The sequence below is a fragment of the Enoplosus armatus genome, chromosome 2 (assembly GCF_043641665.1).
Source record: "Enoplosus armatus isolate fEnoArm2 chromosome 2, fEnoArm2.hap1, whole genome shotgun sequence".
NCBI classification, from domain to species: Eukaryota; Metazoa; Chordata; class Actinopteri; order Centrarchiformes; family Enoplosidae; genus Enoplosus; species Enoplosus armatus.
In genome coordinates, this window is record NC_092181.1 from 17,875,906 (window position 1) to 17,896,029 (window position 20,124).

Here is a 20,124-nt window from a genome sequence, read left to right on the forward strand (position 1 = left end):
TTTCTTCTTTTCTTCTTTTCATGCTCACTATTGCTATTTATTGGCTGATACCATGTGTCCAATCCAAGCCCGTCTTATTCCTCCCAGCAAGATTGCTCCTAGATGACTCATTTCATCTTTGGCCTTGGAAGGCGTCTGCTCGAAACCATCAGGGCTATGAACCATTACTTACACTCTCACTCTCTCTCTCTTCCTCTCTTTCTTTCTCTCTCTCTCACACACACCACCTACGCTCAAGACTGCCAAATGAACTAAAAAAGCCAAGCTGTGTGTTACATGCTGAGAGAAAACTGTGTGCTTGTCGATACATACCATCTGATAAAACCTGGCAGAGACTCTCCCAATGAGGAGAACTACGTCAGAGCAGAGGAATGCCAGTAACATGTTGAGTGTTACGTGAGAAAAACCTTTGAGTTAATGGGGTGGTAATAGCAGTTCATGCGAATTTGTCATAGGGCTCTGGCCCAGTTTTGCTCTTTCCCAGACTGCCTCAGTCCACCTGGTATTTAGAAGAAACCCGACAGCAGGTGGAGAAAAATGGAGGGCAGCAGCAGTGAGTTTAAGGATCTTGGCAGGGTAGGAAGTTGACAGAGAGATGTACAATCTGTGGTGGATGTGAAGAAATGTGCGGGCATGATTGGCGGTCTGACTAACTCACTCGAAAAAGCAAAGCTTAGTATGAGACGAGGAACTGACATGATACAACAGGCAAACAGTGTTCTCGCAAATACAAATATGTTCTGCCAAAGACACAGACACACAATGAGAAGTGCATAGCAACAACAGCAATGTATGACTTGGTTTACTCATCATCTACAACAGACATACTGGTGGTAAACAAAATAGTGTAAACATCTCATGAAAAAGGGACTTTATCTGCTTAAATCACAACTGAAATCACTGCAACCCTGATGGATCACATGAGGTTTCATGCCAATTAGCAGGATGTATACACCCTGAGCTGTATATGTTCATGTGTCCCTGACAGTTAGTTGATTTTAATACAAAACCAAGAACACACACGTACGGAACCGGACATGAGAACTTCCTGATGACCTTACATGCGTCCAAACTTCAGCCACTGTCCAATCGAAGTAAAAAAAATCTGCTGTTAAATAATTTATTTACAGGACTTTTGTTTCCTTTATTAGATGTGTTTTTTTTAGTTTAGTCAATTTTATTCTTCTTTTTTGTGTTTTTAAATACTGTTCTAATACATTTCTTTGCCTGACATAAATCACTTTGAATTGCCTCTGAGTTTGAAAGATACTACACTAATAAACTTACCTTGTCCACATAAAAACAAATACCACCCTATTGTTCTCTCTAAAAATAGAAATTTTAAACTATACTGTACATATAGTATGTCATTATGAATCCACATCTAACTTTGTGCTTTTTCATACACTGAGAAGCTGAGCTTGAAGCTGCTGGGTTTTTTTTTGTCAATGCAGTGTTGCACATATTAAATCATTTTAATTTGTTTTGGTTGATGCACCTGCAATTTGGACACATACAGTATCATTCTGGCCTCTTTGGAGCCCTATTACTTGTCTCATGATGCTTTAAAAATCACATATCAGAGTGCTGACTGTCTGGCCTTATTAATAGCTGACAATGTTACTAATTGGCATTTTAACTAGTCAAGTTTGGATCAGAGAGCTGTGAAGCATACTACACCCACTGTCCTAAGAGCCATGATTTGGATAAGGAAAACTTCCAAAAAACATTTGTGGCAGTGTTTGTGATTAATTTACTTCAGAGTTTTTGTAGGGTGAGCTTTAGTCATTGACACAGCGCCAGCAACGTTACAGCTACTGCAACTCAACCTGACCCAGATCCACATCAGTCACTGCTCTCATGGGAGTCATTTTAAGGCCTTTGTTCTGTGAATCCTGGCTCCCATGTGTCTGAGCTGATAACTGGATGTTAGATTGGAGGGAGTGTGTGACTGTGTGTACATTTCTAAGAATAAAACAACTTCCCAGAGAGCTGTTACCTGTGTTGGGGCGATATCCTGCCCTGCCGTGGTGAGGATAGGGAGCGGCAGACTGCTGGACTTCAGCCACAGCTCTCCTCTCTTGTTCCCACATCTCCACCTCAGACTCGGTGGTCCGGGAGCCCACGTCTGACACGTCTCCTTCCTCGCCTTCGGTGCTGTTCCTGTAAGGTCGCCGCTGCCAGTTCTGGATAGCCTGTTTACGAAGGCCCCAGTTCCTTGATCCGCCACCGCCACATCCAGGGGAACGCTCGTAACCCCCCTCACCCAGCCGGCACTGCATGTGATAGTACTGAGCCTCGGGACACTCCTCCATGGGATGCATCTCCACGCTGTCACTGTCGTAACCTCCAGAGCCCTGTGAGACGGACTTGATCCGCCCCGATGCTCTGCAGCAAAACAGGAGGAAGTGTACTATAACTGATGATTGAATGATTTTCTTTTCAAATAGGATACTCAAACACATGGATGGTCCACCCCACATCCAATAACAATGCCATACTGTATAATCACAATAAGGAGAATCAGCAACATTATGACATTTTGGAAAAAATTGTCAGAGATGAGAAGATCGATACCACTCTCATGTCTGTCTGTTAAATATGAAGCTGGAGCTGGTTAGCTTAGCTTAGCACAAAGACTGGAAACAGCTAACCTGGCTCTGCCCAAAGATAACAAAAACTGCCTTTTAAAAGGTACCTTTTAAAACTCATTGACAGGTTGTGTTTTCACGGATTAAACAAACGAGATGTAATGTGTTAATTAGTGAGCCGTTTATTTGTATAGCACCTCCCAACAACAACGCAATGTAATGTGTTTTACATAAGACACAAAAGGCATTAAGACAAGATATAAAATAAAAATAAAAAAACAGCAATTATTGTTATTTTCAAAGAGTAAGCGAGTAGTCAGACTAGCTGTTTCCAGGTGTTACAAGTCTTAATGCTAAGCTATGCTAACTGGCTGCTGTCTGTAGCTTCATATAGCTATAAGAGAGTGGTATCGATCTTCTCATCTAACTCCCGGGAAGAAAGCGAATAAACGTATTTCTGTTCCTGAAACTGTTCATCCATCTTGTGGTCTATTTGTAATTTAGAAAAAGCAAAACAGTGTGCACAGACTGATGAGGATCATTTCGATCATGTTGTGCCATCAATAATTTAGATTTTGGATGCCACTGACGTGCTTACCTTTTTACTCTACTCTAATATATTTTCACAGCAATCATCACTAGAATCTAACAGTCAGATATTTGTATTTTGTCTCATAACTGCAGTTTATCATTTTGATTTTGATAATCATGTCATATGTTTTCAGAGACTTAAATGCTAGTCTAATTATGCATTGAGATATTTCACTTATTACTTAATACCTACAGCAAATACTGAACTTAATCTAATGGCAAACTCACACACATTCACACACTACACATAAAAGACAAATATAAAAAAAGGTATTACGCCTGCTCTAAATCCTTTGGTGACCTGTTTTTATTCTCCTGATTGTTTGTTCCTGTGGAGACTTCAGTCCCTTCAGCACAAAGTAACATCCTTAAAGGTCCACTGAGGATAACAGCAGTATTGGTACTTAATTTGACGTAGTGGATGCGCCAAAAATGAACCAAAATGAACCACAAATAGGTACTGTACGACCGACAAGGAACAGCTGTACTTCAGAGGATTTATAGTAGAACGAGGGCAGCTTTTGTACATATGTACTGCTACAGTACTTAAAATAACCTCCCAGCCGATACAAGTAATGAGCAGTTACAAATATCAGCCTCTGAAAAAGTAGGGCATTTTTCTTTCTTTTCTCCATTTCTTCCTTCTCAGTACTCCCTCCTCTCTCTCACAGCATAATATGAAGAGTGGAAGCATCTGAATACATCATTTTAAGAATAAAAATGAATCACAGATGATACTGCAGGTACCGCTTATCAGCACTTGCAAGAAAAAAGGATGCACAGAAGATGAATTGAGATTATGTAAAACCAAAACAGTGCTGTGTGTTTACGGTGTCAGCAATCTAAAACTGTGATTCATTACAGTCTCATTGTTGAGTTGTAAAGCAGTAACCTGATAGAAAGTGCTTTAATGTTTTGTCATTAAATCATTATCATTAGCAAGACACAATGTGCAGGACGTAACGATATGAATTGATCCCAATCAGCTAATGTTTTTTCACAATTGCTAATTAATGATTTCAGAGTGTGTACCCAGAATGCAGAGTAGCATCAGAGAGTAAATAGAAAACAAGCCAATAATCAGTGGAAGAAACACACCTTCTCCTGTGTCACCTCACTGCTCGTGTTGTAGTATGAAAAGGTGGCTTTACACTCTAAAGAAGGTCAATTTTATGTCCTGATTCTCATGCAACTATGAAGTATTCACAGGGATGAATTGCATTTACATTCATAATAATTACATAAGCTATTCAGACAGGTTTTCTATGTTGTTTGGAATTGAATGGCAGCCTGAACAAAACTGATTTAGACATTTTAAGAGGAAAGATCTCATATCCATGAATAGCAAAACTGTTTATTACTATTACTATTATATAAGAAATATATATTATGTACAACATTTGTGATCATTAAAGAAACACAAAATGTAAAAAAGAGAAAGCTGCATTTTGGTGTAAATTTGACACATGTAGACTAATGACTGCATAAATATCTGGTTAGGTCAATATCAATGAATCCCTAAAACTGTTGCACACTTGAGGTTATGACCTTTGCTACATCTAGTGGCAAAAACATCTTGATCCCTGATGAAAAGCTATTGATAACCAGAAGACAGAAGGCTTAGAGGCTTGTTGTTGGGCCACTATGTGTGTGTCGTGCCATCAATGATTCAATGGGGAAGGCCTGACAGGTTCTGCGTGACGTCACGTTAGGAAACACATTCACATACCAACTGGGAGTGACAGTTGTGTTAGTCAGCTAATACTATGGCACAGCCATGTGTCTGAAATCATCTCCAGCAGGGACCCAGAAATACTTCAGTCACATCTCACACAGAGAGACGTCCAACCTGCACCTCACAGTTTCTACTGAATGAGTGTCTGACTAAAAATGGGATCTATTCCATTGCATATCACCGTGTTCAAAACTATACTGCATATGAATATCGTAATGCGGATGTCTAAGTATGAAACAACATGCAAGAGGAGGACACACTCTATTCTCAATATCAAACAAACTACATAAAGTAGATCAGTTATTGTATAAGTTTTGCAGGGCTGCAACTAATGATTACTTTCATATCAATTATATGTTTAGTCAAAAATATCACAAAATAGTGAAAAATGACCATCACAGTCTATAACCAAAATATATTCAATTTCCAAAGATGAAAAAAAAACAGAAGAAAGCAGCAAATCCTCACATTTGAGTGGCTGGAGCCAACAAATTTTGACAGTTTTGCTTGATAAATAACTTTAACAACTATTATGGATTATGAAAATAGTTGACAGTATCTAATAATTGTTTTAGAATAAAGTATTGTTGTATAATTTCTGGAGAGGAGACATAGTGTGCACCTACACTATGGCTCCTCGACAGAAATTAGAGGGTGTATGAAAGTTACAGAAATCTAATTTTATATTATGTGAATCTACTACTTAACGACAGTATAATCTCTGGATCTTTTCTATAAATGAATGTGGGGAAGTCAGCACAGTAGACGGTGGTTGAAGGCTCTGGGGCTCCAGAGGTTTTGTTATATTTCCACATAACTGACAGATTGTGTTTCACTACATCAGCTCTCACAAGGTGAGACAGATGAGGTGCACCAAATTAATTTGACAGCGAAGAGCTCAAGTAATCCTCTCTTTACTTCTGGATGGTTAAGTGTACCAGTAAGTGAGAGTCTACATTCATGGCACAGCGGTGGTGAATTCAGAGGTATGAGATCATCTGTAAATGTGGAAGAGGAGCAGTGTGCTGACTTACCCTGTGCTGGGGGAGGAACGTCGGTCTGACACTTGGTACATGCCTCTCGTGCTCCCAGAGAGGCTGGAGTTTCTCTGGAGAGGCACAAACGTGCAGATTGGAGGGAAACAACAAAAAGTGTTATTAGTAAAATTACCCCGAAGCTTCCTTAAACATGCCATTAGCTCATGTTAGCTCAAAAGTATTCCTCTGTAAACTCCTGAAGAGTGGACGATGGCCTTGATGCTCTGGTTGTTCCGTTCATTTGTTCCACAATCTACATGAGTCCTCAGATGATTGTGATTGTTTTTGATGACATATGAGAACACAAGTGTTTTCTAAAATATAATAAAGATGATACACTCAAAACAGAAGGAGACATACATTTCATTTTAAAGCAGTTGTCACACTAAGTTAGCACGGCTATAAAACTGAAATGGGTACAGAAGGCCGCTTAACAAATCCCCACTGAAAGGACAATAAAATGAAATAGTACATCAAAAAGTAGCCTAATTTGCTGTCATCATGGGAAGCTCATCTATATGCATTTCAGATGTTTATCAAATAATCAAAACTGAAGTGAACAAGACAAGCAAACTTCAAATCAATGACTTCAGCTTACAGATTTGAGCATGTACATTATGACTGATGACAACATTGGGACATCAATGGGCAAATCTTTTCCCAACACAATAAGAATAAATGATGATCAGTCATAGGTGACAGTTAGGCAACTGTTGGGTCTCTGTAATAACATTATAAAGAGTCGGTCTAGACCTGCTCTATTTGTAAAGTGTCATGAGATGACTTTTTGTTGTGATTTGGTGCTATATAAATATAACTGAATTGAACTGAAGAAGCTTGTTAAGATTATTGGGATCATTTTGTCCAGAGGGGGGCACAAAAGAAAAGCTCAAGAAGTGAACGTAAAATGGAAAGAGTTAATTAAAGTAATTTCTTGACCTAAAAATAATATATTTTGTCACTAAAAGAAAGCTCAGGGAAACAGGAACACAGCAAATTCCTGGGAATTCCTGGGAATCTAGTGTCCGTTTTTTAAGATACCTTGTCATGAACTGAAGTGTTCGATGACATTTTAACCTGGTGCTGGACTGATATCATTAGAAATCACCATTTGGGACCATGAATAACCACAACAAATTTCATACAAATCCTGGTCATTACACATCACTATCTTGTGTCCAAAGTTGACAATTTGTCCTAAAGGTGGCAGTACAGGAAGGGCCATGGACTGTCTCAAAAGGAAAGAGTTCAAGAATATGCTCAATAATGCCAAACTTACATAGGATTTTCTTAGTTTATACAAGTGAAAACATGGGCCTAATAGTGATGCTACAGGACGTCAGAGGGTGACCAGAATCTTTAGGAGATGAATATCCATACAAAGCTTGCTGGCAATCTGGCCTGCCGTATTCCAAGATATCTTGCTGTTGGCCAAGGGCAAAAAGCAACACAAAAACCCCTCAACATCTTTCCTACTTCCTAAAATATTTGGTTGTAGCTCTGAAAGCAGGTGAGAGTTTTTCAAGTGTATTTGGTTGTGGGTGTGCAGCCTAACTCTCACTCTTTGCCTGAGAGCAAAATCCTCCTAGTCACTCTTTCATACAGCACTCAAAGCTGCCTGTGCATTGAAGTATGCCGTGTGTAGCGTTTGCACGCGCGCGTGTGTGTGTGTGTATATCTATTTGTGTGTGTGAAGTAGTGCCAGGTGGGACTCTGTGTACTAGACTGGCGACGTGCCACAGAGGGAAAAATGTGCTCAAACACAGTCACTTTCACTCCCTCTCTCTTTCTTTTTTCCTTGCTTCTACTCACACAGCTTGTTTCTGGCCTAGTGCCAGTGAAAATGGACCGTGGAGGAAACAGGCAAACACCATCCATGGCTCTCATTCCTGGCCAGCCTGCAGCGAAGGCAGAACAGGGACAAAACTCCTAGAAATGGATGGTACAAAATGCGCCCAGCAGAAGGTAAAACTCCAATCTGGTGGCCTAAGTTTGGTCTGAAACTCGAGTTTCTCCCTCGTCTTCACCTTGCACTTCCTGTGAAGAGACGCAGCTTGGATTGAGAGAGAGAGTGTGAGAGAGAGAGCAGGAAGCAAGTCATCCATCCTGTCTCTCGCTGTCAGTCCTAAAATACCTCTGTGGCTCTAAAACCTGTCTCCTAGGAGATGAGGGCGACCTCGCTGATGCCGCGACAGAGAGCTGGAGAGTGAGGTTGTGAGATCTCTGGGCTTCCCTTGACAGTGCAACAAGGTGCCAACCAGACTCCACACTTGTACTTGTCATCTTGATTATTTCACAGTCCTACACGAGGACTCACGAGCACACTAACATGAAACTGACTGACGTCTAAATTTAGGCGGCAGTGTTCCAGGTCGCTCACAGGTCACACGGCTCTTTAATATAGCTTAAGAAAGAGGGCCGAGTGTATTTCTTTATCGTTTTCTCAATTGTCTTTGCAACAGGTTGCTTACAGCATTACAAAAGAGGTATCACTTACAATATTCACTGCACTGTACGACTATATAAAGTGAGTGAGCCAAGGATGTCGAAAATACATTTGCACTTAGTGATAGTGATCTGAATGGAAGATATTTACTGAGAATCTCTCAAATAACAAGCGAATATGAAACAGCCAGTTTCTCTCAGGCGGATCCGTGCCACATTACATCTGATTCAAAATCATGTTGGAACCATCAGCGAGAGCAAGAACTGGTTTCCATGGCAGCACGCAGATCTGTGCAATGAAACAGGTCGCCTCTCTTTCAAGAGGTGTTGGATGATAATTTGAATAAGTGACATTTTTTAAGAACAGAAAGTGTCTGCTTTTACATTTTTTGTCATCGTGTAATGAGGCAAAGTAAAAATGCCACAATGGAAGCCGCAGAGAGCCGCCGGACAAAAGAGCTGATCTCCAGTTTCCGGAGCATGAGGCAGCTTTTTATGCAAGTGCACTCTCTGGTCAGGACGTCGCCTTCTGCAGAGCTTCACTGTTTCCACTGTTTTGATGCTGAATGCAAATCAGACAGGGATCAAATCTCTAGTTTCACTTTGCTGCAACCATGACTCCTAACTTTACAATCCTATGGTGAGTGAGCATCACTATATTACAACACAAATGCTGTAGATACATACACTATATGGCCAAAAATATGTAGACACCCCTGTCCACATATTTGTATGTACTGGTCTGGGGCTGTCTTTCAGGGTTTGGGCTAGGCCCCTTACATGTAACGCTTCAGCATACAGTGATATCTTAGACAATACTGTGCTTTTAACTTTGTAGCAACAGTTTGTAGCATCAAAATCTTTTACAAAGCCTTCCCAGATGAGTGGAGGCGGTTATAGCAGCATATTAATGTCCGTGTCAGCGTCTCGTCTTGTTTTGTATAGTTTTGTGAGTTTGTAAGAGTGTCCTTTGTCTCATGCCCATGTTTTAGCAAAGAGATATTTAACATCACATGTAAGGGTATCATGTTTGGGTGTCCACATACGTCTGGCCAGGTACTGTATTCAATCAGTTTATCAAACTTTGTTACCTGACATTAAAAACATCAGATGAACTGAAAGGTGAGAAACAAAAGATTGAAAATATTTGAGTAGAGGTCAAACAGCACAGCGTTGGGATATAAACAAAACCCAAATGCTTTAGAGAAATGAATCCCACATATAACCATTTAAGCACGCATTTCATATCCACGCCTTGTAACTTCCAGTTGTTTAATTTCAGGTTATAAAAAAACATCTCTGCAAGGTTTAATTAAAGTCATGCTAATACAGTAAGTAATGACTGAGTGATTCCTGGAACAGGAGGCACAACAAATGAGCTAAATGACTTAAAAGACCTCAAGCACACGTTCACAACACATTTACATACGCACACTCACTGATCCCCTGCTCTACTAACAATCCCTGAGCTTGTAGGCTTGATTTAAAATCTCAGCTCAAATTAAACACAAACCCATGGCGAGGACATGTATCCCATTTCATTTTCATTTTCCAATCATCCATAATCATCTTGTCTCATATATGTGTAGATTTTGACGTTTTAGTTTGTTGAATTTCACCGCAGACTGTTATTGCACTTTAGCTCAGTGAAGAAGAGTACATCTGTTGTCTCTGCATCTTGAAGTCTATTATGGCTTTGACCTGCGGTGCTTTACAGGGACATTACTCAATATAATCAATGCTCATGCACTATTTAACAGCAAAAAGCTGCTCTGTCAAACACAGAAAGGAAGTAGCACAAACAATTGCAAAAACAAACCATTCTAAATATTAATAAAAGAATCGCAGTTTTATGAAATAATATTGAGCTGTTGTGAGACAAGTCGTCTAATTTATCATGACAATTAAAATGTGTCACAGAATTAGATCTGAAACAGCTTCGTCTATTATCATGCAGTTCAATGTGATCAGATTCAATTCAACATTTTAAAACCATTTGTATGTTAGCAGATGTTGTTATGTATGGCTGCAACATTCCTGTTTTATGTTTTGTTGCCCTGGCGATATCAATACAGTCAAGTCAAATCTGAAAACACAAGAAACACTGCAACGCACAATGCCCTTTGCAGTGTGCTCTGAGCAGTAACCCGACGATGCAACAGAAGATGCAAGTCACGATATGCTCACCTGGCGTCCGTTGCCCTTTGAGGCCTGGAGGCTGCAGCGTCCCAGGCTGCCGTTCGGCGTGGTGCCACAGCTGCTGATGATCTGCAGCTGCTTTTCGGCACGGTCAGCTCGGTCCAGCAGCTCCTCAATGAACTGCTGCAGCCGCACCTTGGCATTGGCTTCACGCGCTGCCGTCTCCTGAAGGAACTGGTCAATCTGGGCGACTTCCCTGAGCGCAGAGAGGGGAACAGAAAAATGAATGGGACATGCTTATTTGTAAATTCGAAAACGTACATGTGCAGCTTAGACGGTTGTGTATTACACAAATGGCCCTTTTGTGACTGCAGGACCCCCCCCCCCCCTCTCATTTTTTTTAAACTTCTCTCACATTCACTCCAGCTGCCGTCCTGCCCTTTTTGCATGGATACTACGCACACTGAGGGTTTGTGACAGAGATAAATACACTACACAAACACAAAGGGAGGGAGAGAGAGAAGAGGAATAGAGGGTGAGAGAGCAGCTGGATATTTATACAACCGCAGGCACAGCAGGGCCAAGTTGCCGTCATTTTAAGGGACAGTGTGTTACTCAGATTCAGACAAACAAACCAGGAATTCAGACAGCGTTAGTAGTCGTCTGCAGCCTGCAGCCTGCTCGGCATGCTGTATATTTCTAGCGTTCCCTGCAGTGATTTTATTCGCTGTCATCTGATCTGAAATGGTCTGCTGATACAAATTCCTAAACGTTCAGATGTGATCAGTCAGTTCATGTCAACTCAATAAGTTTAAGCTTGGATTATGAATTATATAAGCAGTCCTTAATGTCCAGTACCAATGAGCGGTCTCTGCATTTATGGGAACTGGCCTTGACTTGGGATGTGTCCAAATCAGCCACAAGGAACAAGTTAAAGCAAAAAATAATGTCAATGGAAAATGTTATTGTTTACCTTAGTGACAGCTGCCACTATGAATACACAGAATCTGACTAATGCCCGTCCTCATACAGCGCTGCTCTTTTCTGGCCACTTGGGGGCAGCTGAGACAAGCTGCGAACACAACATTGACATATCATCACCTTTTAAGTTGACCTGACGAACTTGTTAGCAAAGATCTGCTTACTTATTTATCCAGCAGTTACAGAGCAACATTGTCATTCATGTGGAGTCAAACGCCCACAGATATTCAATCAGCGTCACACACAACTGGGAGAAGCAGCCAATCCTTTGAGAAGCTAGAACCAACAAATATTCAGCATCTTTGATTGATGCAGACAAACAACTAATCGATTATCCTATATAAATAAATGAATTGACTAATTGTTTCAGCACTACTTTTCACAAACTTTTCCATAGCTGAATATCTTGCCACCACTCGACCCAACATCCCACGCCCCACTTCGACAGAACTTTTTCTTTTCATGTTACGTGGAACTGTCTCCATATGGGACTTATACAATTCCCAGAAGCTGCAGATATCCTCCAGGCTTTTTTCTCTTTGTATCTCTGTTTATGTCCTCATAAACAGTCTGAGCCTTCACTGTCTAAACAACGCAGTCAGGAGCTCTTAACAAGACAAGTCAGACATCTGACCTTGACAAAGCCAAAGGAACCATTAAAAGGTTCAGGCCGTCACTGCAGACAGAGAATGAGGACATAAAAACTGTGTCGCTCCAGTTTAAATAGGTTTGCGCTCATGAAATAAACCAAGCCCGCTCATTAGGGTGGATACTTTTACGTCCAACTAATGTCAAACATCCACTACTACTAACCATTATACAATCCAGGATCCATCCAAAAACAGTAACGGCACTCACAGTGAATCTTCTTGAAATGGGGCCATTCTGAGATAAAAATAGTTTGGCTTCTGGCACACTTAACTTTTCTTATCCACGGGCAAAGATTACAAAAATATGGCTCCAAAATTAGTCTAGGTGTTTGACCGTAGGGGAGAAATGAAAGCACACGTGCTATGAAACCTGTGAGTAAACAATCAGTGAATCAGTACATTATATCAAAATGAAGTGGCCATAACTTCACTTCCTCTCTTCTGTGATCAATCCTGTTTAGAGTTTGTCTCTTGGTAACTGCTCATAATGTAAGATAACATGATTTCTCTTTACTTTGGGCCACATACAATTGGGTGTTAAGTGCTTTAAGTGATTGAAAGAGGTCTGTTACTGCACACTGTCTCCACTGCTGGAGATGACACTTCTCACTGTGGAAATCTACAGAGAAAACATGAAGAATGTGTGTGTTTGTGTATGAGACATAAAGCGTCTCAGCTCGAAGCTCTTTCATCCATCTCGTCCTCATCAAACTATAAACTCTTCTCTCTACTTCTGGCAAAAAGGAAAGGGGGACGTCGACATCCAGCCAACACATAAGAAAGATTGTATCAACAGGGATCTCTCAGAAACAAACTGAAGATACAGACAGGAGGCATGGTCTGGTTACATAATAAGTACCAATTAAGGACACTAAATCTAGAGCTAACTTGCAGAGGACCTAAGTCTTACCCCAGCTTTGGCTACATTTAAATCCTGGTTAAAAAAATCATGTTCTTCTCTGATTGCGACTGAACCTCAAAGCAGCATTAGTTGCTATAAGCTGTCAACACAGCATTGAGATATTATCACCATATAAAGTTGTTATGGCTTATTAGCAAACAGTTATTTACATATCCGGCAGACACAGAGCAACAATGGCATTCAATTAGAAGCATTTTTCTGACCACATGGTGAATTAAGTCCAATATTCACTCTCCTTTAGCTCTGTTTTTGGTCTCCACCAACTCCTGAGGGAAATATCTTTAGCTGCTAAATGCTCCACTATGTTCACCAACTTGTCGCTACTGCTTCTGTCTGCTGTTTCATGTTGTGCAGGTAGTGTAGAGTGAGTTTTTAGAGCTTTATCGCTGAAAGCAGCTCAGGGAGCTGCGATCTTTCTGTAAAGTTGTACAGTAGGTCAGTATCAAAACTGACACAGGATTGCAGAGATTAAAAATATGAACTTCCCGCTGTCCAATCACAAAACTATTTTTAGCCACTTTTTGGTGAACTGGATCTCTTGAGGTTATTATACACATCAAAAAACACACTGAATATGAAGGAAGGCAAAATAACACGCATTAGCAAACAGATTATATTAATGATTCATCCTACTGTATCTGATGCATCTCATTACAGTGCACAATTAATGAGCCCAAGTATAATTTATTTGGATTTAATGATTGGAGCTGTACCTAATGTGATGTATGATTAAGCAGCCTGAAGCGAAAGTTTTTCTCTCATTATTCACGTTAATAAACAGAGAACAATGACTGAGCACTGCTTTTAGTTTAGCCTCCAGTACAATAACATATAGCTATCTCACCACTGCTATTAATAGGGAATAGCTGAGCCAGGTTTGTACGCACCGTACATTATGCCATTTGTGTTTCGGCATCCAGATTGTAATGCACTTGTAATTCAACTTAGTTAATTATTCAACTGTATCAGATTTGTGTTGTTACAGGAGACAGATACACCAATCCCATGAGGAGGAAAGTGTTGGAGGCAACACAGGAAAGCCTTCCCTTCTCTTTGTCGGTGTAAGGAAGACATGCACAGATGCAACACACCGCCTGCCAGCCACTCATCCTTATGGAGAAGGAAGGGAATCGGGAATTTGGTCGAACGATCGAGATAGATGTTGGAGGGTTGGCGGAGGGGAGGAAATATCTTCACCAGATCCCAGGGGACGTGCAAGGAAAAAGGCCAGAAATGAAGAGAAGAGAAGAAACAGAGGATTGAAGCTGGTAAAAGCCTGTGAAGAGGAGGGAATGGGTACAAAGAGTGTGAGGAGGAAAAAAACACTGCAGTGGCTAAAGCAACAGACAGCAAACAGAAATCTGCAGTCATGTGGAAGCAGAAAGCACAGGAGGTTTGACAGAGGAGGGGAGAGAAATGGGATGTGGCTGCTTCCTGTTGTCAATCCTAATTTCAACAAACACGCACACACCTCACTCTCACAGTGTGACTCATTCCAACACCTCAGAAATAAAGCCTCAAGGTGACAAACATGCTCGCCTGTTTACACGGACGCTGGGGGAGCTAGAGAAGGAAGACCGCCATCTTTTCTGGGTGATGAACATGCAGGTTGTTCGTCTGGGGCATGATTCAGAGAAAATGACTCGGCGGTGGTTCCATGCTGGATGGACACCGTCCGCATAACGCCGATTCATAATCGCGGGTGAGGGGAAACCGCATATTTGTGACCCTCGTGCTCACTGTTTGCTGACGGTTTTGTCTCCTCTCTATCTTTGTTTCAATCTCACACACACTGAACATCCGGACACAGACTTTATAATGCGCACATACACTTTGCTGTGATTGTTCAGAGTCAACAAGGCACATAAACTATGTTTTCTTTATATTCATTGTCATATTTTGTTTTACAGGAAGAGAACATGCTTGGATTTTGATATAAGAATACAAAATATAGATTTTTGTTGGTATATATTGTAAAATAGGTACACAATATGACCGGGGATGTGATCTAAAAGGATTGAAAAACAGTATCAGGATAACAGTAGATGCAGCGTTTACACATTAATGCCTTGCAGATATGAAATGTTTATTTTATAACTGAACAGCTCACAAGTAAGCAGCTAATCTAAAATGTACCTTTACTTTCAGCTATAGAGGCTCTTTGTTGTCTCAGACTGACAGGATTTTGCATTTAATTGTGTTAAGTGAACTCATAATGTCAAGTCAAAATCTTTCTTTTTAATTTTGCAGGCAATGTTTCATGAACAATGACATAAATGACAAAAATAATTTTCTATTTCCATTGTTTATCCGTCCGGCCCAAAACTTAACTGTTTTGGTTCACTCTCACCGCTTTCATGGTGTAGTTGTCGACAGCAGCAGGCACCTGTTTTCAGTGAAAAAGCTCTAAAAACCCACTGTACACGACCTGCTCGGCACCAAACTGCAGACAAACACAGTGAGCAACTAGCTGGAGAACATAGTGGCGTATTCAACAGCTAGTTAGTGAATATTGGACTTATATTCATCAGGTGTTCGAAATATCAACTTAAAAGACGATGATGATGTCAATGTTCATAATTTGTTTCCGCTGCAATTATGTCATTCTGTCTGAAAAGTGCTACTATTGTGCATTCATCACCATTACCTCCAGGATGTTCAGGAGCTTCCATCATCCACCTGCTGGCTTCACTCCACCACCACCAGCGTTCAGACTCCATGGGACCCTGTCCTATCACCTATCTTCACATTGTTACACACCTCCATTTGATCTGTCCGTATTGAATTAAATATTACATACTAAGCTGAGCGCTGATGCAAACAAATTGCCTCACTAAATCCTAACATGAACACACAACAGTTGAGATACAATCAATACCACTGATTAAATAGAATAAGGTCACAACGCTGCATTCTAGTTTTACCACACATTCCCCCTCAACGCCCAAACAACAAACACCGGTCCTGAACTCTCGGCTTTCACCGAGGAGACTGGAACAAGGGGCTTGTTAGCCTGATATGCGACTAAAATCTGATGCCTTCTTGTCCCTTTAAGCTCTTGGAAATAAAAAAAAAAAGCATAATTTATTCTTTCACTCAAGTCTTGCTAAATTTAGGCCTTGAGAGCTTGCAAACAATCTAAGCTACAGTTTTTTTTATCAAATGAATGAAAATGGGTTTTGAAGAGCTCAATAAATGTCCAATGCTGCTGCATGAGCTCAGAGAAATAATGAATAGTGGAGCCAACCCATGTTTCATTTCCCTTCCACTTAACAGCCATAACAAATAGTCTATAGCAAAGACATCCAGCTGTAACAGACAGGATTAATAAGGAATGATCTTCTGACGGATTCTGTTTAAATGTTAATTACAATCGCTGGTCAGCCTCTTTTCACAGTTGTCATCATCTCTGGCCATTAATTCAAAATTATGCCTCATTAATATTTAAGGGCAGAGATGATTGACTGAAAGGCCCGCACGAGAAAGGCGAGGCTGTTTCATAAATACGAGCTTTCTCTGCCGTAACAAAGGACAGCTGCTCGTGCGTCGTTCTGTTTTGACACCTGGATCAAATAGTGTTGTTTTTTTTAGTTTTTTTTAGACAGATTCAGTAGGCTACATTGTGCCATCGTGTCATAATGTCACACATTTTTATGCATTACACATAAACACACAAAGAGAAAGGCAGCATGAGGAGATGTGTAGAGAGTATGGCTACATGAGAGGAGATGTGACACAGACAAGGATGAAAGGGTGAGAGAAAAGTGATGAAAGAGACGCAGGCTGACATGTACTGTTTTCAAAGCCTCTCAGAAAAAAAAAAGAAAGGCATGACTGGTTTCCCAAGAAACCACTAATCCAGGTCTTGGCTCAGATCAATCAGGGGAAATAAATATTTTATTATGGCTCCACCAGTCCTCCCAAAATCTAAACTCCCGTTACAAATCACAGACGGCTGAGTCACCCAGAGAGACAACAGCAAGGTGATGATGTAGAGCATTTCAGCGTGTACGACAGAAGTTGATTCATTACGGGAGAAAACGCCACCTGAAATTCAGCCGTCAGATTTTCAAATGAATTAATATGTCCTCAAATGCCTGTTTGCCATGATGACAGAGATGCTTTGTATTTGTGGATGCAAGAACAGAGACGAAGAACAGAAATGCAAACTGGAACTAAACTGGGAAAAAACAACAGATATGCGTATGGAAATATGGCTTTGATTAGGCTTTAAATCTATTCAGAGGCAGAAAATAGTGAAAAATGCCCATCGTAAGTCCCCAGAGCCCAAGGTGACGTCTTCAAATTGCTTATTTTGTCCAAAACTCAGAGATGTTCTATTTTCAGGGATATAAAACTGAGAAAAGCAGAAAATCTTCACATTTGAGGAGCTGGAACCAGAGAACTTTTTTGTATGACTAATTATTCCTCAATCCATATCAAACGTGTTGCTGAATCGCTTTCTGACTAATAAATGAATGGGCTGAACGTTTCAGCTCCAGCATAGACTTTTGTAAAGGCATACAGGCATTTCATAACATATACACAAGAGCAGCACTCATTCAGCTCTATGACAGCTTGACAGCTCAAAAAAAAGAGAGAGAAAAATCATGACAGCATCGTCTGGATATCAGGTTTCCACTGAAGAACCACACACATACTGACACTAAACCCCAGAACACCCTCCGAGCATCTTACACTCCTATAGTCAGTCCATCTGCTAACAGCGTAACGTGCAATGGTTACTTCAACCCTTCGTGTCAGTCTTAACTAAATGAGAAAGAAGAGAGACGTGTGCACTGATAGATTGGCTGCAGCATCCTTCCTGTTGCCATTGTGTTTCCAAAGCGTTTCATCCAGCCTCAAGGACACACGTCAGTTTCTTCCATCTAATGATAGACATGAACAGCCCTCCTCTGCTCATAAATCCTGCTCTAACTCCGCTGGATCAACACTACAATCTGGGTTATCTAATATCATGCAGAACCCTTTTCTTGTTATAAGCCACTTCACTTCACTGCTGGAAATCTGAATGCAGAGTCCACGTACACACGTTTGGCATACGTAGAGCATAATTCTCTCTAACACAGCTCTGCACTATAGCCTTCATATATCTAGCTGCAGACATCCAGTCCGAGCAAATGAGCTCTACAAGTACGTAACAATGCAGATAGCACGTGCCAAGTAATTAATTGTGAGAATTCTCGGAAATTTCCAGTTAATGAACATATTTCAAATTCTGCACAATGCATTCTGTGCATGCATGTTTCATAGCGTTTAAGTGTTTGGCGTCAGCGCTGCAGTGTTTTTCTGTCAGCCAAATTATTTACTGGCTTACAGGGTTTGGACAAATATTACTCTACTGTCTTACGCTTTGAGAGACACACTGCACTCTAACATTTATATTAAAACACAGACCCCTGATTGCATCCATCTTTATGTCAAACTAATTTTCAAGCCCAAGCCCTCCACATTCTTAGACGTACTGCAGATCACATTCTCCCTCTGATTTCTTTTCATTAGAAAGCCTTCAGAAGTCTTGGCATGCTAATACTACATGCTCCTCTCTCTCTCAGACACTGCCGTTAATGAGGAGAGTTCTCTCTGCCCTGACAGCTTCAATTTGCATTCAAGATTGCTGCTCGGTGAAAAACGAGCTTGTTTTTTTTTGAAGGGAGACCCAGTGACAGCCAATTGTGAGACTCCTCCATGTACTGTGGTGCCTTTAGAGCCTTCAGCTTTCTTATGCTGCACAGGAAACTCTTACTTTATCATAGCTGGTTGTAGGAATAAATTAAGCCTCAGGGTTGAGGCCTACTGCAGCAACTGTGTGTGTGTGTGTGTGTGTGTGTGTGTGTGTGTCTGTGTGAGATGAAAATGATATGAAAACCTGACAGGAGTTTTCTCTGTACTGTACTGCTCCCTTCTCTATACAGAGATCGTGAATCTAATACAAACAACTGCAATACTGCAACATTTAGTCCCTCCCCTGTTTGTACAGTATATGAGGTGGGAACAATACTAATTACAATATAATACAATTCGACACCACATGCCACAACGTACAGCTGCAATAATTACCACAATAATAATCTCTCTAACCAAAATGGACCACTATCCACAAAGGAAGTGTTTGTTGTAGGGCTGCAACTAACAATTATTTAAATTATCTCTATTATTTCTTTGCCGGTCCTTTTCTCAGTTAATTGGTTTGGTTTGGTCTCTAAAATGTCAGAAAATAGTGAAAAATACCCATCAAAACGTCCTACAGGTAAAGGTGATGTCTTCATGTGCACACGTGCAAAAGGGCAAACTTCAGACAATCCTGCGTAGAGGAGCAGGAGTGCAGTACGTGGAGTTTTGATTGATTAATTGTTTAAACAATTAAAACAATTACAACCGCAATATTCCCCATTTCATTGCTTTGCGTGTTTTATAGTATTTGCTTCGAGCAAATCAATGATTGGATGTTTTTTTTCTCCCCAGTTTATCTCCAAAGATAAAACTGAAATGATTGTGTTTGGACCCAAAGAAGAACAATTTAAAAGTCAGCACTAAGCTTCAGTTGCCAACGTTAAAGACCACAAACCAGGCCAGAAATCTCAGTGTAGCCACGGAAAGCAAATCATCACAATGGAGAAACTGGGACATGGACCCGTTTGACATTTTTGCTTGAAAAATGTCTTAAATTAATCAATAATTAAAATATTTACCATATATTATTTTGTCTATTGATTAATCGATTAATCAACTAATCCTTTTAGCTCTAACCTGTTTCAGGGCAGGAGTACTGGACTGTAAATATTACACAGGTCTGACTGATACCGTATCAACCCCCTGAACATCTCAACACACAAACGCATTCCACGAGAAGAGAAACAACTGGGTATTAAAAGAACAGCAGCTGATAATGTGGTATTATGTCCTCCCGCAGGAGCACTCAGTGAGGCCATGCTACCACTTCCGCACATGAAACGGATCACAAACTGTACTGTAATATCAAATGTTACTGACACGATCAAAGTTAATTAGA

The 20,124-nt window shown here is 40.6% G+C and overlaps 1 protein-coding gene across 1 annotated transcript in view; it reads right to left on the minus strand.

Moving 5' to 3' along the window:
- The window catches only part of fbxo41 (F-box protein 41), a 31,258-nt gene that overhangs the window by 5,127 nt on the left and 6,007 nt on the right, over positions 1–20,124 (minus strand). The window contains exons 3-5 of the mRNA XM_070924478.1: positions 10,587–10,794; positions 5,952–6,025; positions 2,000–2,388 (exon numbers count right to left, since the gene is read on the minus strand). Coding sequence (XP_070780579.1) covers positions 2,000–2,388; positions 5,952–6,025; positions 10,587–10,794 — 671 coding nt within the window. The remainder of the gene's footprint in view (positions 1–1,999; positions 2,389–5,951; positions 6,026–10,586; positions 10,795–20,124) is intronic.